The sequence below is a fragment of the Xiphias gladius genome, chromosome 22 (assembly GCF_016859285.1).
Source record: "Xiphias gladius isolate SHS-SW01 ecotype Sanya breed wild chromosome 22, ASM1685928v1, whole genome shotgun sequence".
Lineage (NCBI taxonomy): Eukaryota > Metazoa > Chordata > Actinopteri > Istiophoriformes > Xiphiidae > Xiphias > Xiphias gladius.
In genome coordinates this window covers 1,468,977-1,492,111 of record NC_053421.1, presented here as the reverse complement: position 1 = coordinate 1,492,111, position 23,135 = coordinate 1,468,977, and the positions used below count along the sequence as shown (strand labels likewise).

The 23,135-nt window shown below is 38.6% G+C and overlaps 1 protein-coding gene across 1 annotated transcript in view; it reads left to right on the top strand.

Moving 5' to 3' along the window:
• Nucleotides 1-23,135, top strand: part of LOC120784290 (TGF-beta receptor type-2-like) — a 43,311-nt gene that overhangs the window by 8,897 nt on the left and 11,279 nt on the right. The window contains exons 2-8 of the mRNA XM_040117966.1: nt 2,470-2,614; nt 2,721-2,914; nt 16,443-16,732; nt 16,827-17,075; nt 17,269-17,382; nt 18,543-18,680; nt 22,470-22,611. Coding sequence (XP_039973900.1) covers nt 2,470-2,614; nt 2,721-2,914; nt 16,443-16,732; nt 16,827-17,075; nt 17,269-17,382; nt 18,543-18,680; nt 22,470-22,611 — 1,272 coding nt within the window. The remainder of the gene's footprint in view (nt 1-2,469; nt 2,615-2,720; nt 2,915-16,442; nt 16,733-16,826; nt 17,076-17,268; nt 17,383-18,542; nt 18,681-22,469; nt 22,612-23,135) is intronic.

The following is a 23,135-nucleotide window of genomic DNA, read 5'->3' as shown; positions in this document are numbered from 1 at the left end:
GAAATGTGCAAATTTTTTGATATTGTTGATTAAACTGAGATTTTGTGTATTTTAAGCAGGGATTAGTTCTTCCGTCGTTACTCCCTTTTTTTTTTTTTTTTTACCAAATTTAACTGTATAGCTACATTTGCTAAAAGTCGATTCCTTGACATAAGTGTTTCATAATTGACTGCAGTTCTAATAATGTCGCATTCTATTGATCACAGTGCTGCTTGTGCTAGTAAAACTTCCCTAATTATTAACCCTACAAAACAAAAAATTTTATTATTGAAACATTTCATAAGGCTCCAATTGTCATAGAAACGATTAAAATGTTTAATATCAGATGAAGCTATCAGTAGAACATTATATTCCACATTTCAGGTTCAGTTCATTATAGAGAGCTGGTTGCAAGACAGCTTAAAGACAAACCATCCTGAAACTCATAATAAAATCCAGCCCTACAACAGAACAGATTACAAACACCATTTCCTACAAGGCCAGTGCCAGCAACTTGGAAGGAGCAGCAGTGTGCTGGTAAAACTAAATGAGACCTGAAATTTTTTTATATTGACCTGAGGCTAACGTGGCATAGCTGGGTTTTTTACACAGCCTCTCCTAAGCTAAGGAGAATGATAGGGATAAGATTTTACTGATTATGAAGCCAGCCAAGGCAGCACGCGACCCATTGTACTACATGCAATACATCCAACCAGGTAGAGTGATTATATCAAACAATGTAATTGTATCCCAGGGGTGATTATTCCTTTATAATGGAGCAAAAATTAAGACAGAAATGGTTGTAAACAGCTGTTGGTGACATTTCTAAAGTAGGATAATAAATTCTGATTTCCGCTATAACCTGTTAAATATGAAAAGAATATCTAGTCAATGAGGTCACATGGAGTCATTTCCACTTCTAAGTCCATGCCTATGTTTATAATTAACCACATTAGTCATGTTAGTCATATCTTTGGAGACATCATTAATCATTTGTTAGATGGATTTGATTTCATATTTCACAGATTTGTCAATTCATCTCCTACTTCAAGAAAATCTCTTTGATGCATCAATAAAAAAATAAAAAAATAAGGAACTCAATTTATTGCTTCTTTCAGAAAATCCCTTTTGCATAGTCATTTTAAAGGCATTTCAAAGATTCCATGCTATTTTGGGTTATGTATCCACAGTGGTTTGATCTAAGAAATCTTGGCTTGGCACAGACTGCCTATTGATTCAGCTGTGTCTGTCTATCTTGGTGGTTTAGAGTGGTCTTGGTCTATTTTTTAATGGTTTGATGGTTTCCTTAGGCCCCATCTACCAAATTTGAGGTGGTAGATCCAGTAAATGCAGTACAGCCTGGTGGAGGTGTTGCCCTGGGTATGGTTGTCTGTGTCGACAGTTGTTTACGGACCTGACTTTGTTAAATTAAGCAAGATGCTTAATTGACTGCACATCTTGTGGTCCCAAGTTACTGTGTGGTGTACAGTAGTCAATTTACAGTATCATACATGCCTGGTTTCATGTATCACTTTAATTATTTGCACTGGTAATTCTGACTTATCTGTTGAACAAGCTGCACAAAGCTGCCAACTAATTAGCAACTTTGTTTACAACTTGGACACCAGAGTTGGAGACATGAGACTTGGACTTGAATCAGAATGTAGTCACAAACATAAAGATTGGACACTGAGTTTAGACTTGTCTCAAAGAATTCAAGCTGCACAAACCAATATTTTTAAATTAACAATGGATCAAATAAGAATGTAATGTGAAATGTGGTGCTGATGAACCCACCAAAAATTAACATTCTGCAGTTCCAATCATTTTTACAGAGCTTTTCTGCATCTTGTTTTGGTTGAGTCTCACAGCTCTCATCAACCTCATTTCCAACCACATCAGGCAGCTCAGTTTACTTCCATGCTTGCTTGAACTGCCGTAATGAGGCTAAAAATGCAGTTTCTCTCAATGTGGCTTTAAAAAAATCCTGTAGTGGTTATGTCCTAGTACGCATGAATTCAGTAAATGTAACAGTTATGACATAGTTGCTGTGATGCAGTGCAATCTGAGGTGTGACAGTGACACTAAAATGGCCTGATGGCAGTTCTAGAGTAAAGTTCAAGGGCTCACTTAAAGCATCAGTGTAGGGACCATGGATATCCACAGCAAATTTCATGAAAATCTGACCAATAATTACAGACGAATTGTGCTGTGGACCAATGACCAATACTACCATTCTTTTGTACAGTGGCACAGAAAATACTAATACCCATAATTCTATTGATGTCTCAGATTTCAATTCAGTCAATAAATGTATTTCTATTACTATCTGTCACATAATTTACTTATTAATTAATTACAATTTTCTGCCTCAGGCCAGAGTAAAAATTTTAGAAAACTGGCATTAAAAATTTCTGTTTTCAGAGACATAGCAGTACTTGCCTGACACATGAAGTAAACTTGATGGATACTTTTGTGTGTGTTCTGCAGGTATGCCCCCTTTTTACTCTATGAGCCAGCTTTGTAAGTTCTGTGATCTTGAGCTGTCCTCATGTAGCGGTACAGGGAACTGCATGTCCAACTGCTCCATCACATCCATCTGCATGGGGAGCAACGAGGTCTGTGTCGCTATCTGGTAGGTACCTAAGGGCAGCAAATGGCCTTCATCTCTTGAATGTGACTTACTAGATAATAGGTATACACCGTTTAATGATTACATCTCTGCTCTTTCTGTCTCTTAGGAGGAAGAATGAAACAGGCTTCTCTATTGAAACTCTCTGCCATGACCCGTCCAAGCCACTGTATGGCGTAATGCTGGAGGGCTACAACAGCTCCACCTGTGTGATGAAGGAGAAGAACACAACAACTGGGTTGGCTCACTTCTGCTCCTGCACCAATGATGAAGAGTGTAACGACAGGCTTTACTTCTCCCCTAGTGAGTACACAAAACCAACATCCTGTAATGAGATTAAAGCTGCATTTATCAATATACAGTGGCTTATTTTTGAATTTTGAATGGATTCAATTGTCATTTTTGCCCATGAGTTTACACACAATAACTCATAAAGACAAAGGGAAACATCCATCAATCATCCATTAGCTATACCACTTATCCTTGAGGGTTGTGGGAGGCTGGAACCAATCCCAGCTGACATTGGATGAAAGGCGGAGTACAACCTGGAGAGGTCATCAGTCTATCACAGGGCTGACACATACAGACATTCACTATTTAAGCTCACTTCACACCTACGGGCAATTTAGAGTCGCCAATCAACCTACATATCTTTGAATTGTGGGAGGAAGTCAGAGTACCCAGAAGAAAACCCACACAAGCACAAGAAGAACATGCAAACTCCACACAGAAAGGCCCCAGTCGGCTGGCAGGTTCACCGAGCAAGTGAAAATGTTCTCTTTGAAATTTTTGTAAATTTCTCAAAAATCCGGAACTGAAATTCCTCATTTAAAATAGTATTCAGATCTGATCAACCAATTTATGCTACTTGCCCAGGAGCAAACAGAGACTGGTGAACTCTAAATCTAAGAAGCTAGTGAATATAAATGGAGCGTTTAGCACCTAATGACTCAGATATTTCCCTCAGGAGTTGGTGAAGAGCAAAACACAGTTGAAAGGACAATGGCCATTGGACTTAAATTCATCAGGTGGACACACACAATTCCAAATGAATGCTAATCTTATTCCATATTTTCTGAATTTGTAATTAGGTAAAAAAAAAGTGTGGCTCACTGATGTGTTTTTAATAGTTTTTGGACAACAATGGATCTCTATGGCAAAGAGGAATAAAATATATCAAGCCTTGATACGCACACAAATATTTGTTAGTAGGATACACTCATTGCTGATTTTGGAGAACAGCAGCTCAATCTGACAGTGCTTAAACATCCGGTGTTGCATATCTGGTAGACCAACTAGGAAAAAGTTAGGTTATGTGATCAGACAGCTGTGCAGTTTTTCAGAAACTGCCAACATTTGCATAGCAGGACAATGCATCTGTACTGCTTCCTCATGTTTTAACTGTAAATGAGTAACCAGATTCTTATGTCTATTTTTCTTTGCCTCTCCATTTCCTCCATGTTTTAACCAGCTGACTGTCGTTTCTACTTTCTTTAATTTATCAGTAAATCATTCCTCTTTGTTATTTTATTCTCACCCCCTCTTCATACTTCTCTGACTTTCTCTCCAACCACTGACAGGGAAATTCTGTGTGTATATGGCCATGCAAACCTATTCACATGCATTTCAGAAGTTGTGGGAGTTTTTTTTTTTTTTTTGGGGGGGGGGGGGGTCTACTTACAGTTGCTTCTGTCTTGTGGAATGACTAAAGAGTGCACTGTCATCACAGACAGGAAGTGGAAACGGTGTGTTTGCATCACACGTAAACAACATTTGGGGAATCCTTAGTGTGGTCATAGACACTCAACTAGGTGCATTCTGTGCTGTGAGTTTGGCTGCTTCCTCGCACAGCGCTGAGAAGAAAAATTAGGTGTCTTGCTCAGCCTATAAATGTCAATGTGTCTGCATGTGTCTGCATGTTTGTGTGTGTGTTAAAACAGACTGTCCTTCAAAGGGATGAACTTTTTTCCCCCGGGGCAAAAAACTTTAGGTGGGCCCTGACCGTGTCTGTACAGTGACACTTTCCAGGTTGCATCAAGTACAGTTCACGCAACAGAAACATGGCAGTTTTATTATATGCTGAAGAGACAAAAAACCACCAATAATCCTATGACCGATTACTACCTGCCCATAGCTTGGCTCGAGACCCCTGAATTACCACCTACAAATATTATATCTGTTTAGCGATTCAGATATGTAGGTCTGATGTTGCGCCCATTGATGGCCGTTTCCCCAAATAGAGAAACAGTCAACTGATAAGAGCTTTGTAGGTGGGATAACAAATGTGGATGTCATCTTCCTACATAGCTAGTTATCTGTCTGGATGAGATTAAAGCAGCCATACAGGTTTTTGGAAGTCGACTCAAAGAAGTAACAACTCTTAAATCAACATTTTTTAAAATTGTTGCAAAATATGTGAAGTTAACTGCTCCCAGCAACTGCTGCCTCAGCTTTTGTTTTGACTGCTAATACAACTTAGTGGATAGGTAACTCACTAATGATTGATTAGGGCAAAACAATATAAATAATTAGACTGGGCCACAGGATAGGTGTTATACTAATATAGATCCTCATTTTAGTTGCACTGTACTAAGGTTTGCAAATTAGTGTGGCAAATTTAGTAAAAAATCTGTCACTTAGAAATGTTTTTATACCCTCGCTCACACAATTTTATCACAGAGGTCTACAGAGAGTTCCTTGCATTTAATGGCGTGGTTTTTGTCCTTACATGCAGTGTGAATTGTGAGACCTTATATCAACAGGTGTGTGTCAAGTTGTAGACACATCTCAGGTATAATTAAAGCAAACAGGATGCACCTGAACACAATTTGAAGTGCCAAAACAAAGGGTTTGAATACTTTTGGAAATTATAGATTTCAGTTATTGATTTTTAATAAATTTGCCAAAATTTCTAAAAACATTTTTCACTTTGTCATTATGGGTTATGTGTAGATCAATGGGTAAAGGGTAATTTTATCCATTTACAATGAAATCTACAACACAGTAAAGTGTGCATTAAAGTGAAGGGGTCTGAATACCTTCTGTACCCACTGTGGGTCGCTTGCCCCTAGCCTCGGATACAACATACCAGCAACAGGCATGCCAGACCTTCGTTGTCATGGTAACGACAATAAACACTCAGTTAACATTATGGAACGGTCACTGTTTGGTTCGGATTAGGCACAAAAACTACTTGGTTAGGGTTAGTAAAAGATCATGGTTTGGGTTAAAATAAGAACTTCCTGAAGGTTAAAGGACCTTTGTCGCCATGGTTACAATAATAACAACATGGTTGAGATGGTGGAATGATCATGGATAAAAGAACCAACACTGATCATTGGTTTCACACAGGTAATGAACAGCAGTTACCTGTGTGAAAAGCCCATTGTTTTGCTTGTGGTGATGTCTCACAGTAATGAATGCAGTGTATCCACCAAATTCTCCTCTTTACACAAAATTTCAAAGAATCTATGTGCCATGATTATTTGGTGAGTTTGTGTTGCAAATTGAGCACACCTTTGCTGGCATGGCTTCACTCATCGGCAGCTATTACGTGGGCAGTAAATTAGCTAGAGTTTAAATGTGCATGACCGTGACCAGTACTGGTAGGCAGTTTTTTCCATTCACTGTACACAGTTTATAAACAAACTGGAATTTTGACTGCAGGTCTATATCTGATGCTGAACTGTTATCTTCCTGTTATTGATCTTTACAATTATTAATTAACATGGGACACCACCACTCTGGATAATAACAGCATAAATATTTACTTTAATAGGGAATCCTTGGAAGTAAAAATCTAAGCACTCCATTCTGAATTTGGTAAGTTCAGTCAAGAATGTGTACAGTAGTTTGTGCAAATTATAATCTATCTAGCCTATCTGTCATTCTGTATCTCTCACCAAAACACACACACACACACACACACACACACACACACACACACACACACACACACACACACACACACACACACACACACACACACACAAGCCCTACCTCCTGAGGGCTTGGAGAAGAACACAACAGAACATGCACAGGAGGTAGAAGTGACATGTCAGACAGAAGTGTCTTTGGGCAAGATATTGTACCCAAATTGCCCCGGATGGCTGTGCCATCAGTATGTGTGACTTTGTGTGAATGTAATGTATGAATGTGTGTGTGAATTTGCTGAATGTGGCAGTAGTAGTAGCACTTTTAGTGGTTGATAAGATTAGAAAAGTCTATCACTCTATATAAGTGCAGTCCATTTACCATTTACCATTTACACAAACACACACACATACACACACACACACACACACACACACACACACACACACACACACACACACACACACACTCACACACATACACACACACAAACACACACACATTCAGAGCCTAAGGGTTGTGATTTCTTCCTCCCATTGAGGAAACATGCAGCAGGAAGTCCTCGTTTGTTTATTGGACCACTGCCCTAGCTTATTCCTCTACAAATGCTTCACATTGTTTTTCCCCAGCATTACATTCTTATGACATGCTTGTAACAGTGTTTGTGCATGTGGTTTATTGCATGAGAGTTGTGGATTCGGGTGTGTGTGATTTGTGCATCTAATTGTGTTGAAAATGTCACTATGAGGGAGTTAACATTGTGACCCCACAGCAGTTTTTGGACAGCTTTTGATGGAAAACTCAGTGAGAATTCTGTCAGAGGATAATCATTCAGGGAAATGTGTGCTGTGTTGTCACTGTCTCTGTATGGTGTGATGATGAAATAGTAAATTAGAGCTGCTGTTTATTAGAGCTGCTTAAATTGGGATAGACAGCTGTGTCCAGTTTAGAGATATACCTGAAAAAATGAAAAGAACGCAATTTATAATTATATAATAATGTATCAAATGACTATGCATAATGTAGAAGGTGTCTCTTGTAGTGAGAAACCCACAGAAAATTACCACCCGACTCTGCAGTTCCCCTCAGGTCCATGGAGTGTTTAACTTCTTTCAGCTTATTGTTTTGGTGTTATGACCTGCAACTTAAATATTTTAGTTCACTCTTAGCCCTCTCACCAACCTTGCTTCCAGCAGCAACAGGCAGGTGTCATTGAAAAAGTTCCCATAAAGCCACTGTACACTACCTGTTCAGAACTAAACAACTGACAGACAAAGTTAGTGACTAGTTGGTTAATATAGTATATATTTAGCAGCTGAAGACCCAGATACTTGTTCCAGAGTTGTTATTGGCCAAACTAGAGCTAAAAGGAGAATGAATTTTAGACTTACATTGGTCTGGTGGCCAGAAACACGATGCCAAATGAAGGTTAGCGTTGATCTGCATGTGCTGGATGTGTAAATAGAAAATAAATTAGCGTTTACTGCTTGTTGCACTGGCCCCAAGTGGCCAACAAATCAATTAATGCAGCTTTAAGGTGGTACCTAACAGATAATGCATGTCTAAGTGATCTATTCTGTCATCTCCAAACAATGGTGATAATGCATCATTTTGTTTTGTTTGCCAACCAAAAGCAGGGGAAGAGGAAGATAGCCCGTGTCTGCATGTGACCGCTTATAAAGAAAATTTGGCATTTTGGCACATATTTCCATGACTTTGAGGTGTAGAGTCAAAATTATGTTTTTATAAAAAAATCTTCATGGACAAACTCTTAAACCCATGTCCACAATGTTGATTTTGTCTTTCCAACACTTTTCTTACGTCCACTCTTGACCAGTTTGGTGTGTTTTTCTCATTTTTTGGAATATGCTATACAGTTTGGACATTATTGGCCAAATTCTTCTAGCTGTGGCCTAGAGCTGTTGCAATTGCAATCAAACTAAGGTGACAGGTTAAGATGACAGGTTCTCACATTTACTCCAAATGACTCCTGATGGAAATTCACCTTTAGGTAGTGCTAAATGAGACAATTTTGTACAAAGACTGGACAGTATTTAGGTATTTTCCCCAAATCTTGTCCGTCATCAGCCAATCATTGTCACTATCACTATCAGTATGTGTGTTTTGAAATAGATCGGGTCCATGTGCTACTTATAATTAGCTAATTATAATTAGCACATGGAAGCACATCTAAATGTTTTTTTTTATCATTAGAATGAACAATTTTTAAGACTGTGTTGCCTTGGCATAGGTATATACTCTCCAGCTGTATTCTGGTTTCCTTCTGATTCAGCATGGACAATATCTTTTAAAGTTAAAGTATTATACCGGAAAAAACCCATTTGGCACATTTTCAAATTTAACCAAATTAGTCTGCTTTTACTACTCTTAAATCTTCATTTTGAAAACCAAAACTTTCGTCAGTCATCAGACATTATCGCTCTCACTCTGAGAGACCTGTACCTCTGTGAAACAGCAGACGTTTCTAATCAGGATCCTGTAAAGATGATTTGCAGCAGACTTACATCGCCTCTCAGACAGTATCAGTTACACGTGTTTTGGAGATCGTGAACTACTTTCAGTGGGTTGATAGTAAATACTGCCCTATCGTGGTAACGTGTTATTTGTTTTTGTGCTTTATTTACAGGTGTGCTATGGGGAAAGTCAGTTTTACATGCTTGGAGGCATGCTATGTGAAGAATGAGACAAAGGGAGAACAAATTCATTTCTTACATGAATTCCTTTACTCACACAGTCTGTGTTTTTGCACAGATGTCGCCTGATCTCATCCAAGTAATTTCATGGGTTATTTTGGCATCCCTCATGATGCATGAAATGTTACTCATGGCATGAAGTGAGGAATTTGATGCCAAGAGGGTGTTTCTATTTTGGAGAACAAGATATATAAATAAGAAAAGGGAAAAATTAATTAAAATGACTTTAATGCCGCCTTCGAAGAGGAAGAGGAGAGGAGGATGAATATGGAGCGATAAAGGAAAAAGTGGCCCTGTGCATCTTCAAAGATCTGTTCATTCTTTTTTATTCTTATATTTTACAGTTCCTCCTTAACTGTGGAATCTTGGCTTGCTGTCAATGAGTATATCAGTCATCAGTCACACAGCAGACTGATTTATAGTGAAATGAGTCAACCAAGCTAATTTTAAGCTACATTAAAAGGAGGAAAAGAGGAAAGGCAGTGTAGGGTAAAAAGAGGGAACGGTGGCCTGGAAAGATGAACATTGAGATGGAATGAGGAAGCAGATGGAGAGCCAGAAACAGAGCTACGGAGAGATGTCGGAGGGAGGGAATGGGGACCTGGAGAGATATGATCCATGAAGCAGTCTGGGTTGTAAAGGCAGTACTGTTATCATAACAGGTAAATAGTGAGTGTGATCTTCAGTTTTGGTCAGCGTTACCAGCCTCCCTGTGGCTGGATTTCTCCACGCTCCACCATAATATACCAGCCTGGATAAGGGCAGATTATTTATATACATTTAGGAGGGCAAAACTCCGGGGGGAAAAATGATACACAACTATATTGATGCTAAACTTCTTAAATATGTGGTTTGTGTACTGTAATAGAAATCATGTTTAATGCCAATATAACCATGAAAGTAAGGGTGCTTTGGTCCCCAGAGAGCAAACAAAAAAGAGCAAACAAAAACGAAAAAAAAAATCTCCATTTTAAGGAGTATTTTATTTCTGCTTTTCTGAGCCCTAAAAGTCTTTATTCAAACAAGTGAAAAAAAAACTGCCAGTGGAGTAAGATTATTTCAAACTGTTTGTATCGCGAAAGACAAAAGACACAATACGGCAAATTGCTGCGCTAGAATCGTGAAAAATTATAATTCTTTAAAGGTGCTATATGTAAGTGTTTGCTATTGCTACATAGCCAACATTACCACTAACACCTGTTTACTTACCACTCTAGAAGAAACGTTGCAAGTTCAACATCAAACTTCATTGCTTTACTCGCCAAGAGCTGTCTCCAGTGGTTGAAAGCAATGCCAATGTTAACTCTTGTTTTGCTTCTATTTTTATCACTTCTTTTCTTCTACTGATTGCCATACTAACAAACTAGTCCCGGCCCGTCCCCTTATCATAATACTTTGCGATAGTGAGTCACTGTAGCGTCCAGTCAACATGATAGGATGAAGTAGCACTGCTCAGAGGGCGTATTATAACCTCTCGTATTGTAAATGCAACGACGGCTGAAGCTCTTGGCAAGCGGCCATTATCACCACCAACCACTTCCGGCAAGAAACCACGTTTGCCAGCAGAGAAAACTTACATATAGCACCTTTAAAATTCTTGAAAATGTCATTTTTTTCAGTTGTTTAGACTGTTCAGAATTTTTACCAGTGCACCAACTTCTGAGGTAAAAAAAAAAAAAAAACCCTATAACTGCCCCTCAGCTCCTAAATGCTCCACTATATTTACCAGCTAGTCGCCAACTTTGTCTGTCCACCTGTTTAGTGTCTGTCTCCCAGCACGTAGCATACAGTTTTTTGGTATTGAGTTTTATTCATTTCATGATTAACTGTATGAGATTGATGGACAACCTTCATTTTCCATGATGTGACCAACTAATTAAACAACAAATATCACAAATATCACACCATAAAATACCCACTGGTTTGAACGGAAATGTTGGATCTAGTTAACAAAAATAATTATATGTAAAGCCCCAAGTGTATTGCTGGCACAGCAGACAAACTGGCTCAGTGTTGGCCTGTTGGAAGCGTGCTTCAACCTCCTCAGTGTTTATAATGGCTTACATCTATCCACCCATCACCTGTTTTGAACATGAACTCATGTCTGGCTCTGTCATTTTCCGAGGAGAATAGTTCCTCTTAAATACCCAACTCACAACTTAGTTATTCACAAAACACTGTGAGGATCCAAGTAATTAGCAACTGGTTAAAGCATTAAGAGCATGAGTGAAAGATGGCAGAATTTGAAATCCCACCATTCACATCCTTACACAGACACACACACACAGACACACACACACACTGATAATGTGAGTAATCCAGAGGTGAGGATCCCTCTACTAGTCGAAATGATGTGTCAAACCTCATTGAACACTGGATGAGAACACTCTGGCATCCTGATTGGAAAAGGCAAGGTTAGTCCCATTACCAGTTTGTCTTGGCACTGTCTGATTGGCTGTGTTTTACCTTGACTACACACACTTGCACACTCCAATCATAACAGAAAGACAGCAAGGAAATAAACCTAAAACCTCAAAAACCTCAAAGCAATTAAAAAAACCCTTAAAGCATACACACATGTACAGACACATGGAATGTTAGAAGTAGTGTCTGACTGTCTGGAAGTCTTATTTCACAACCCACTTTACTACCAGATTTTTGAAGTTTTCTCAGATCTAAAAGTCTGAGCGTGTGTTTTTGTTCAGCACTTTTTGATTCATTGCATCCGCAGCTCTACCCAAAGCAGTTTGTGAAAGATTTACTGCTTGACAATCACACACACACACACAGCCACAAAACCACAAAATGAAGATTTATTATGCATCCCACTGTCAGTGTTTTTACCTTGCATGATCACACAGCACCCCAGTAAATGATGGATTCAAAGGCAATCACTTCTTTAAAGAAACAGAGTTTAATATTAATCAGACATTCTTTACGGTTAATGAGGCTGTACAATTAAATGACAGCTGTTGCACAGAAGTTCAAAAAGCCACGAATATGGCAACAAACATTATAACAAAGGTTAGAGCAAGTATTGGCATGACAAAGATAGTCTCTAATGTTTATTTAACGCATTAGCTCAGTCTTTGCTGCTTCATGATGCCATTCCAAATTAAGCATTTTAACTGGGAAGCTAATGCTAAAGCTTGCTAGTTAATGTTAATAAAAGGTTCATTGACACCATGCTTATATCTTCATAACATTATCTCCATTCTCAAGTGTGTGTCTTTATCAAAGACCAAAATGGAAATAAGTGTAGGACTTTGTATTATTCTTCAGTAGATTTGTTTTTGTGTTTTTGTGTGTGTGTGTGTGTGTGTGTGTGTGTGTGTGTGTGTGTGTGTGTGTGTGTGTGTGTGTGTGTGTGTGTGCGTGTTTGTGTGTGTGTGTGTGTGTGTGTGTGTGTGTGTATCCCTTCTCTTCTTGTCGAATAAACTAAACTTAAGACTTTTAAGTAGCATTAGCTAGCTAACTTTATTAGCATTTGCTTGCTGACTAAAATGCTTTTGCTACTGTTACAGTAGTTTATGCAGACACTACAGCAGAGTAGGACAGTGCATGGATAATTAACATTGCATGCACAAGGATGGTGCTAAGTGTATTTAGTCACCAGCGTTTTCAGGTAAGCTAGCTAGCCACACAGCTTTCTTGAATGCTACAGATATCTTAAACACAAACACATCCTTACCCATCACGGGTCTGAACAACATGAATGAACATGCCCATCTCATTAGGCCTTTCTCAATCTGTACTTTTGTTCTTTTGGACTTAAAAAACATTATCAGTCACAGCCCAAGTACTGCTCCAATTTAAAGTCTGCATTTAGCCCAGTACAGGTCAAATATCCTGAACTATTCACTCGCCTCACCTGTTTTATCGAGGGTTCTTTGGGAGTTGACTGTGTGGACTGTGTGGCAGCTATGTGTCCAAGGATACATTGCGCGCCAACCAGTGGCAATGGTGGAGATTTTGAGCCAGGCTGAAATGCTGTTACAATTTGCGTCCTAGATTTCAAATATGTGGTCAGTTTATCTAAATAATGCCTACTTAGAAATTTGTTTTCAGAAATGTAAGGACCCACCTGCCAGGTGAGACCAGCCCGTCAATGTGCGCCATCATCCCAGGAGAACAGTCTTTCAATTCATCACCAGCTCTGTTGTCTGTAGCATTTTGATATACGATAAAATTCCTTTTGAAAGTTGAAATTTGGTCTCAGAGTTGAAATATAATATTTGTTGCTGCCAGTTTGTCTGAGAAGATAAAGCTGAATACATAATAAATAGATGTTTTGTTGGACAATTTAAGAACAGCACTGCCTCTGTGGACTTTGGGGTTCTTGTGTGTACAGCTATACCATCACATTTCAATAAAAAGTAAATAAATATATATAAACGGAAATTTACAGAGGCAATGTGGTCCATATCAGATTTCATTGGATTGGATATAAGTGTATCTATTACTACATTCACTGTCAATGCCATTTTTTCCACAAAAAAGTCTGTTTGTGGACCTTTGAGTTAAGATTATTTTATCAGAGTACAGTAGTACAGAAGTGTAATCATTAGTGCCAAGCTGAGATGCTGAGATTAGCAAGAACGCTGCTGTTCCAATTGTAAATACTCCTCCCGTCCTAAGGATTCGGGACTCCTAAGTTGAACTTGCCAAGCTTTAACACCCAAGTACGGGAGTCCAAACTACGGGGGTACCCTGCATAGAGAAAGGCCTATTATCGTGGTAGGAAATGTACAGAATCCCCCCAGGGTCAGCTGAAAAAAAAAAGAGTCAAGTATAAATAAATGACTTATTTCTTCAGAGAACAAGAAATGGAGCATTTCAATAATGACCGCATCCGCCAAGTAAGTCTAGTTTATCTAGATTTAAAGCTATATTGTGTTTTGCATTGGACATTACACAGCTTTCATTGTGTAACATTGTATTTACCATTCCATGTTCTCTGAAGAAGGAGGATGTTTGGCATTTCTAAACTGAGAGTCCAGATTTATGCATGGCTCTTTTTTTATTCTCAGCTGACCCTAGGGATGCTCCATAGAAATGTAAAATTTTAAAAAGGGCAAAATAGGAAATAAATACATGATTTAACGTGAGGCCAGACAAAAAAACTAAATAAACAAATAAATTAATTAATAAATAAAAGAGTAGAGAGAGTATCGTTCCCCTGAGAGACTGAGTGAGACACTTTTTGAAAAGGTGCCCCGCCAGAGCAGACCAGGACGGGCCAGGCCAAGCCAAGGCAGACAGGCTCTCAACAGTTTTCTCCCTGCTGCCGGAGCTCTGAGAATTGGCTGCTGGTCTGTCCAGGCTGGCAGTAAGAGTCAGAGGCGGTAGTTAATGCTATAGCTCATGATGCTGTAAAGGCTGCTCACGCTATTGGTAGTGACCACTGTAGGCCTATTGACTGAGTATAGAGTCAGCTCCCTACTGAGGTCACAAATGTAAAGGAACAGACCCATATTTATAAATATATTTTAAAAGCCATTGTTACGATGGGAATGACAAGATTTAAAACATTTAATGGACGAAACAACATGTTGTTTTCATAGCACAGGCTTCAAAAATGATTTCCCTGTCGTGGGCTCACTTCTGTTGGACTATTACAGCATGAGTAGTGGGAGGAAATTGCAGCGTGCTGCTTCTGTATGCAGCACCCAAAACACACACATTAGGCTGTGTGTCTTCCAAAGACCTGCCTTTACTCCACTTCCATCCCTTTTAGTTACTTTTCTGTGGAAATGATTGGCTGTTTCTTCTTTCAAAAGAGGAGGGATGTATCCAAAGAATTGAAAGACACTCTTTTATTACAAAGTACTACTATAGAGTAGTTTTCATTTTTAGTGGCCTTGTATGCCATTTTCATACTGGATTCAAGCTGCCTTCACATGAGGGATTCACAGGAAATGATGAAGCATTTTATCCGTTGTTAGTGTTTTATCTCACTGATGCCGCAAACCTAACATTCCCTTGTTCTATTAACAAAATGCATTAAACTGGCCAAACAATGGGGGGGCTTTATTGTATTTTATAATGTATATGACACTGAGGAAATTTACCGCAATCTTTTATCAAAACTATAAAATCCATTCAATCAAGATATGGTCATTTTGTGCATTTTGTGACTGCTGATACATTTTAAATGTTGCAAAGAGTAATGGAACAGTCATGGGCAGCCAGAGTGAACTGTTAGATGAAAACCTCCAACTTCTCAATTACCCACACCGTGTGCAGCATGAAATCAGATCACAGTTGAAGATGGCCTGATGGAAAAAGGCCAATTATTGACTGATTTCTGTTGCAAAATAACCTGAGTTTGTTTGGCTATGCTGTTAGCAGATACACCAACTGTTCTTCTTTTCTATTTCTGACAAAGTAGCTGGTCAGAGTGTTACTGTAGTATTAAACAAAACTTGCTGTTACCACCAGTAATCACGTGTGACCAAATCAATTATAAGTATTATAGGAACAGAGTTCTTGTGTTGGTTGAAGTTCAGCCAAAAATTATGTAAGCTCCTGCAACTCTTTGCCTAAACATGAAAAACGACTAGACCAACAAAAATAAAGTATGAGAAATGTTCAAGTGTAGATTGCATCAACACTTCTGTAGATGCTTTACAGTAAAGTCATAATCAGTGTTCTACGGTGGAAGGCTTTTACATGAAAGCAGCCACTTGAAAAGCTGAGTTTGCATTAACAGCCTTCTAACAGTCCCAAGATGACTGCTACTCCTGTTCTTCAACACTGCCTTGTCCCTACATTGGTGTTTACAAAAACCACTACATCAGCCCACCTTAACTTCAGATAGGCAGGGAAAACCCCGCCCATTCAGACATTTACCACTGCTAGCTAAAAAATGAAATGACAGCAAACAATCATGACTCATGTTTTCAGCGTTCACCACAGTCAGCAGACATTAGCTACATTATGAAACTCATCATAGCAGACTTTTCAGATGATTCATTTCAAACGCAGTCTTAGTCTTTTTTCAGCTAAATACAAGTCTGGCTTGCTATAAATGCTGTGCTGGGTTTATCCTCCACTTCATCACTGTTTTTTGCTTACTGTATATGTTGATCGAGTTTATTCTAAATCTCGCATATAATCCAACCTCAATCATCTGATTTGCTTTCTTTTCAGTGTTGGTTGCTGTTTATGAGCTTCCTGGTCATATACTCTATGCCACATGCAGTACACCTTTTTATTTATCTCAACTTCCTTTTTTTTTCCAGCTACAACTCAAGATCCATTGGTCTCTGTGATCCTGGTGATCCTGCTGCCCCTGCTGGTGATGGGGATCATGGTTGCGGGAATGTTCTACTGGTACAGAACCTACCGGCAACGCATGCTCAACCAAGAATGGGATCGCAGCATTAAGAAACGTAAGCCAAGAGCTGGTGGGCTGGACTGCAGTGACGCCTGTGCCATCATGATGGATGATGACAGGTCAGACAGCAGCTCGACCCACGCCAACAACCTGAACCACAACACTGAGCCCCTACCTATAGATCTGGATCTGCTGGTATACAAACCTAGTAGTATTTTAGAATTCTTTTGTGGACCTACTCTGCGCTTTGCCATTCTAACTAAAATGATAACTTTTGATCCTCTTCCAGGTGGGCAAAGGTCGTTTCGCTCAGGTATACAAGGCTAAGCTGAAGCAGACCACCTCAGATCAGTTTGAAACTGTGGCTGTGAAGATTTTCCCCTATGAGGAGTACGCTTCCTGGAAGAATGAGAAAGACATTTTCTCCAATACAGACCTCCGACATGAAAACATCCTCCACTTCCTCACAGCTGAGGAGAGGAAGGTGGAGAAGCAGTACTGGCTCATCACTGCCTTCCATCCCAGAGGAAACCTACAGGTGAGACCACCCCTCTCAGATTACTCAGCATTAGTGGGACATTATCAATCTGTGTTGTAAATTGCAGATGTCACAGTAGATAGTCTATTTTTTAATCCTTAAATTTATTAAATTTCAATATTAATCTATTGGCAATCCTCTAGTAATTGTCCCCTTTCATTATGCTACCAATCCCATAATCCCTGCTCTCCAGGAGTACCTAACGCGCCATGTGATCAGCTGGGAGGAGCTGCAGGTGCTGGGCAGCTCTCTGGCTCGGGGTGTTGCCCACCTCCATAGTGATCGCCTCCCCTGTGGACGCCCAAAGGTAGGACAGTGTGTATTATGTTTATGGTCTCTGTGTCTACGGAATATCCATGTTACTTTCCATGGAACTGTCAGCGATTTATGTTATATCATTGATATGCTTTAGAGCTTCCTTCCTTAGAGTCTGGAGCTGAAGAATCAATATGTTTTAAATCACTTTACAAAGTTCTTTTCAAAAAGAATTTTAATGACATTACCATCATTTTTTTTCTCTTTTTATGTTTATGTGTTTTATGTGATCATTTTAATGTTTTTATCCTATTTTATTGTTGGGTATTCTATTGCTACTTTACTTGATATGTACTTTTGCCTAATTTGATTTAACTTAACTATTTTTAAAAAAATGTGTAATTCTTCTTATTATTATTTTTATTATTATTAGTTTGAACTTACAGTTGACAAAGCAGCATACCAGATCTGTAAACTATAAACTGCAATTCAAAGCAGATATTACAAGATACTTAATATACTGCTATATTGTCAAAATATGTGCATTACTGTTAAAAAAAAATGCTGCCATTTATTTCAATTCTTTGAGTTTTAACAATAGTGGTGCTGAAAATGCAAGGTTTTACATGAGAATAGCACAAGAGGAAAGATGTTTTAAAATTCATATCACCTTGGGAGTATGAATGCACTCAGCAAATCTCATAGTAATCCACCTGTTGAATTTGAAAACATCTTGTCTGCACAGTTGATATTTTGGCCTGAGGGTGGAGCTATCGGAAAGGTAAGGGAGACACCAAAAAGAGGTTACCCTCATTGGAACATAAATATCTACAGCAAATTTCATAGAAAAGTACAGCCATCAGTTTTCAGTAACTTTTATAATAAGTTAACAAATTAGTTTGAGGGTGGGGCAAAAGGAAAGCTTGTGGAGTGTCCAAAATGAAAAGTTAATGGTGGTGGTAGAGAAAAGGCCAGGGGGTCATCAAAAATATAACTACGAATATTCACAGATAATCAAATGGTAATCAACCATGTAGTTTATAAAATACCTTGTCATGCACCATATTGTTCATTATAAAATGTGTTTATATGCTATTTGTTACCATGTGCAAGTTCATATTTGTTCTTTTAATTTTTCATGTTTATCCTTCAATTGTCTACTTTAATGCTTTTATTTTGAAACTGACAACCGTACTTCTATTGTGCCTGAAGGTGCCCATAGTCCACCGTGACCTGAAGAGCTCCAACATCCTGGTGAAGAACGACCTGACATGTTGCCTGTGTGACTTTGGCTTGGGACTCTGTCTGGACAGCAGCCTGTCTGTGGATGACCTTGCCAACAGTGGACAGGTCAGATGGCAATCCTCTTTTAATAATTTGTCTTCTTTATTATGTGACTTAATAGCCTTCCTTTTTTTATCAGACATTGTTATATCCTGAGACTTAGCTGAAAGAGCAATGTTGCTATGTTGTATTTTAGCAACTCACTTAATTTCTGCTTGTAGTCTTCCAGATAGGAAGAGCAGCAAATGACCTAAAGAGTACTAAACTATCTAAAGCAAATTTTCCACAGTCTTTATATACAAATGTGACCAGTGGTGGAAGATGTACTTAGATCTTTTACTTAAGACAAAGTAGCAATACAACAATATACTGCAAAAATGTTCTGTTATAAGTAAAAGTTTTGCATTCAAAATTGTAAAAGTATTACCAGCAAAAAATACTTAAAGTATCAAAACTAAAACTTCTCATTCTGCAAAAAAACGGCCGTTGTGAGTGATATATTATTATACATAACTTTATTATATCGTTAATACCGACGCATCAATGAGTAAGAAGCATTTAACTGTAGTAGCAGGTCATGGTGAGGCAACTTTTATCTACTTTATATACAGCTTAGTCCAGTGGTGTCAAACCTAGGGGATGGGCCCCCGCCAAATGGTCACAAGATAAATCTGAGAAGCCATGAAATAATTAATGGGAGAAGAAAAAAAGAAAAAAAAAAACAAAGTTCTGCTGCACAAATTGTATTCATATTTAGAACTTTTCTCGAAGCTTTTTTGTAATGGGTTACAAATTAAAAAAGCTAGGGACTACTGCTCTAATCTGTAACAATGTATTGTATTTTATATACTTATTTGTTTATTTATTTACTGTATATGGGACAGTGCACATTACTCAACACTGAAGTTAACAACATAAATGTGCCAGTATAATTTGTGTTTTAATGTAAAATGTCAATCTGAAAAATAAATAGTAATTAAGTTCTCAAATGTAGAGCAGTAAAAATATTTTTCACAATATTTCCCTCTGAAATGTAGTGGAATAGAAGTATAAAGTAGGATGAAATGGGAATACAAATATGTACAAATACCTAAAAATTGTGATTAAGCACAGTACTTAAGTAAATGTACTTAGTTACTTTCAATCACTGAATATGACTAGGGCATTTCTAAAGTTCTGCCCTAGGACAACTCCCTGTCAGTCTTGGCTAACAGTGGTTACAAACCTAAGTACTGCTGTCAGGTGTTTAATATGTTGTTACAAGTTGTGGGTTTTGAAGAGAAAGCTTAGTATCTGCTGTAATGGTAACTCTCTCTGTTTACCACCAAAACCCTGCATTACAAAAGTTTTGGTTTGGTTTTTGGTGATATATGATTTGGCTGTGTTTGTTTTGCCTCCTTCAGTCTAAGTCCCACTCTGTGTTTATGTGTTTTGTTGGCACATGATTTGCTGCCAGAACAAATCTGACAGAGACAGACAGGCAATCAAGGGATAAGGGGAGAGGTAAAGGCTTTTTTGTGACATGCAAGCTCCTCAAGGCAGCTCTTAGCTCCTTCTCAGTCTTTCAGTGGGACTTTGTCCTTCTTTTTTATGATTTATGACTCACTGGCTAGAAATGCAGCAGCTACAGGTGAGAGTTGACTAACTTGTGAAGCCTCACCCCACACCTATGTACACAAGCATACACATAGAGTTGACGCAAACATAACAAAAACCAGGCCATGATTTAGAATACACATCTCTTCCTGCAAATATTTACCTGCTATCTTTTTCCTAGTTAGTAGCAAACTGCAGAGTGAAATACTTGGTTCCTGTACTGTTTTATCCATTCAAATGTTCTAATTGTGATCCCTGGCACTCACGATGTGTTCCATTTACAAATGGAAGCTGGAAATTCCCAGCTGGTTGGTTGTAATTATAACCCCTGCATGTGTGCTCATGCAGTCCAGCTCGGAAAAATCTGTGAAGAAACATGGACAGCCACAAAATTTTCTTTGCACTGCATATAAATGTGTTCCACGTGCAACAGTAGATATTATGTCAGCAATATTTTGCAAACATAGCCAGCAAGCTTGTTCAGCTTTGCGCGTTTAACCAGTAAGGTATTTTGATAGATATGAAGTTACGCAATACTGCAAACCAATGTTTTAGTTCCCTACTTTCCTAATTCTGAAATGAGAGATCATTCAGTCACAGTTCTCCTTGCTGGAAATGGAACAAAGCATCAGCCACCATTGTGCAAATTAATACTGATTTGTGCAAAAACATTACTCATTAAAAGCTATAGACCTGTTCTGTGAAGCATTGGCCACAACATCATCTGTTTCTTGCTTTTACGGTATCATTGGGAGAAATAAGAGTCTGATGACTTTTGCCTTCACTTTTACTTAAACCTTTTGTCCAGAGAGGGGGGCAATGTGTGCTTACAATACAACTAAATTCCACAAACAATATACTTAGTTTACAGGGGGTGGTTGAATGAGTAAATAGCACAAAGCGGCTTTATTGTAACGAACAAAAGCAAACACGATGTTGGCAAATGCAATAAAAACAACTTCCTAATTTCCATTGTAACTGACACACCAACCGAAACAAACATAACATAAAATCATAACAAAACCAATGCATTGATCGTGATCTTCAGCTATTACAGCTACCGTAAAAGAAACAACTTGGCAGATTTGATGTGATGAATGTCATCACATCATTAAAATTGTAGTGAATTGCCATACTTTCAATTGTAATTTCTATTGCAATGATTTTTAATTCAACAGTATTTTCTTGAGGTATTTGATTAGGTTTTATGTATATTAAAATCTGTTAAGAAAAATGTATCTGTTTTTTTTACAATCCATGGAGGGGTGTTGCAAACCTGTCTGGCTGGAGGGGCATGCCTCTGGACTTGATGGTTTTAACTTGAAATAGAACACGTTAATCTTAACCTTGAACATACTGGTATTGACTGGGGAATTGACTTGGAACGTATTATATTTGAACTGAGATGTGACTTGGGACTTGTTGGACTTTACTTGGAAGTTATTGGTCTTAAGTTGGGACTTGATTTGGGGTTTGCTGATCCTGACTTTAGACCTACTGGCCTTGAATTTGAGCTTGACTTGAAACTTATTGGTCTTGCATTGGGATTTGAGTTGGGACCTGTTGATCATGACCTGTGGCTTGACTTGCAACTTACTGGTCTTGAGTTGGGACTTGACTTGGGACATGTTGAGCTTGTCTTGGAACTTATCTGTCTTGAGTTGGGATTTGACTTAGGACTTCATAAGCAAGTCTTACTTGGGGTTTGGAAAACATGATTTCTTTCCAACCTCTGGTAGAGCAGAACTCCCTTAAATCCATCAAGGTTTTACAAGGAACTCGACTGGAGGCTACAAAGAAAATGCAACATAACAGCAACGTGGAAACTGTCATAGTGTCATTTTAGATGTCACATTACAAAGTAAGCTCAACTGTACTCAGTGCAGTAGTAAATTGATGACAAACTTCAGACAGTCGAATAACCAGAAAAGGAAGTATGTCACAAGTGTAGTTTTGTATCTTGTCCAATATCTCATCCACTTAAGAATTAAATTCAGGAGGTCAGATGTATTGTCACTGAGCACATAAGTTGATTGTAAGCAGTAAAAACTACAAACCAGACACTTGGAGAAAATAAAACAGCACACTTCTGCAGACTAATATAGTGTTTACTGTGGTGGTGGTGGTGGTGGTGTGCTGGAGTGATAGTGACATGCTGTTATTCCTGTCATTTTCTGTCTACCCAGCTATAGGAACAAGAACTGCACTCCTATGCTCCGTGTATGCATTTTAACCCTTTCTGCTATCTCTGTACTGTAGGTGGGTACAGCACGTTACATGGCTCCAGAGGTGCTAGAGGCCCGACTCAATCTGGAGAACATTGAGTCCTTCAAACAGACTGACATTTATTCCATGGCCCTGGTGCTCTGGGAGATGACATCGAGGTGTGAAGCTATTGGAGGTCAGTGCACCAACAGACACCATAAACTGTATTTAGTAATTACCTGCTTTAGGCTGTGGGAAGTATGATGTTATGTAACACACAAGCACATACTGACATTGATAACAAAGCAAATCATTCTGAGGCAAAGTGTCAACCACTAAGATGACTCAACAGTGACAACAGATGTCATGAGTTTTGGGTTATCATATCATGCTCAGCAGGCAAGCCAACTGGCCAGTAGCAATGTCATCATGTTAGAGTTCTGTGGAGTGTATAGGATGTTGTTATCACACAGTGAAAATGTGTTTTTTGTTTAACTTACACATTCGTTCTCACAGTTAGCAGTGGGGGCAGCATGTGTAAGTGTATGTAACCTCAGTAATCAAATGTGATAAACATGACTGCTTGGTCTCTTCTGTTGATGTTCTTCATCTGGATAATTAACTCCCTTCATTTCTTTGCATGAAACATCTTAAGGAAATATTTCCCAGAGCCCTCTTTTATACAGAGACCCCAAGATGTTATTTATATTGTGCATACAA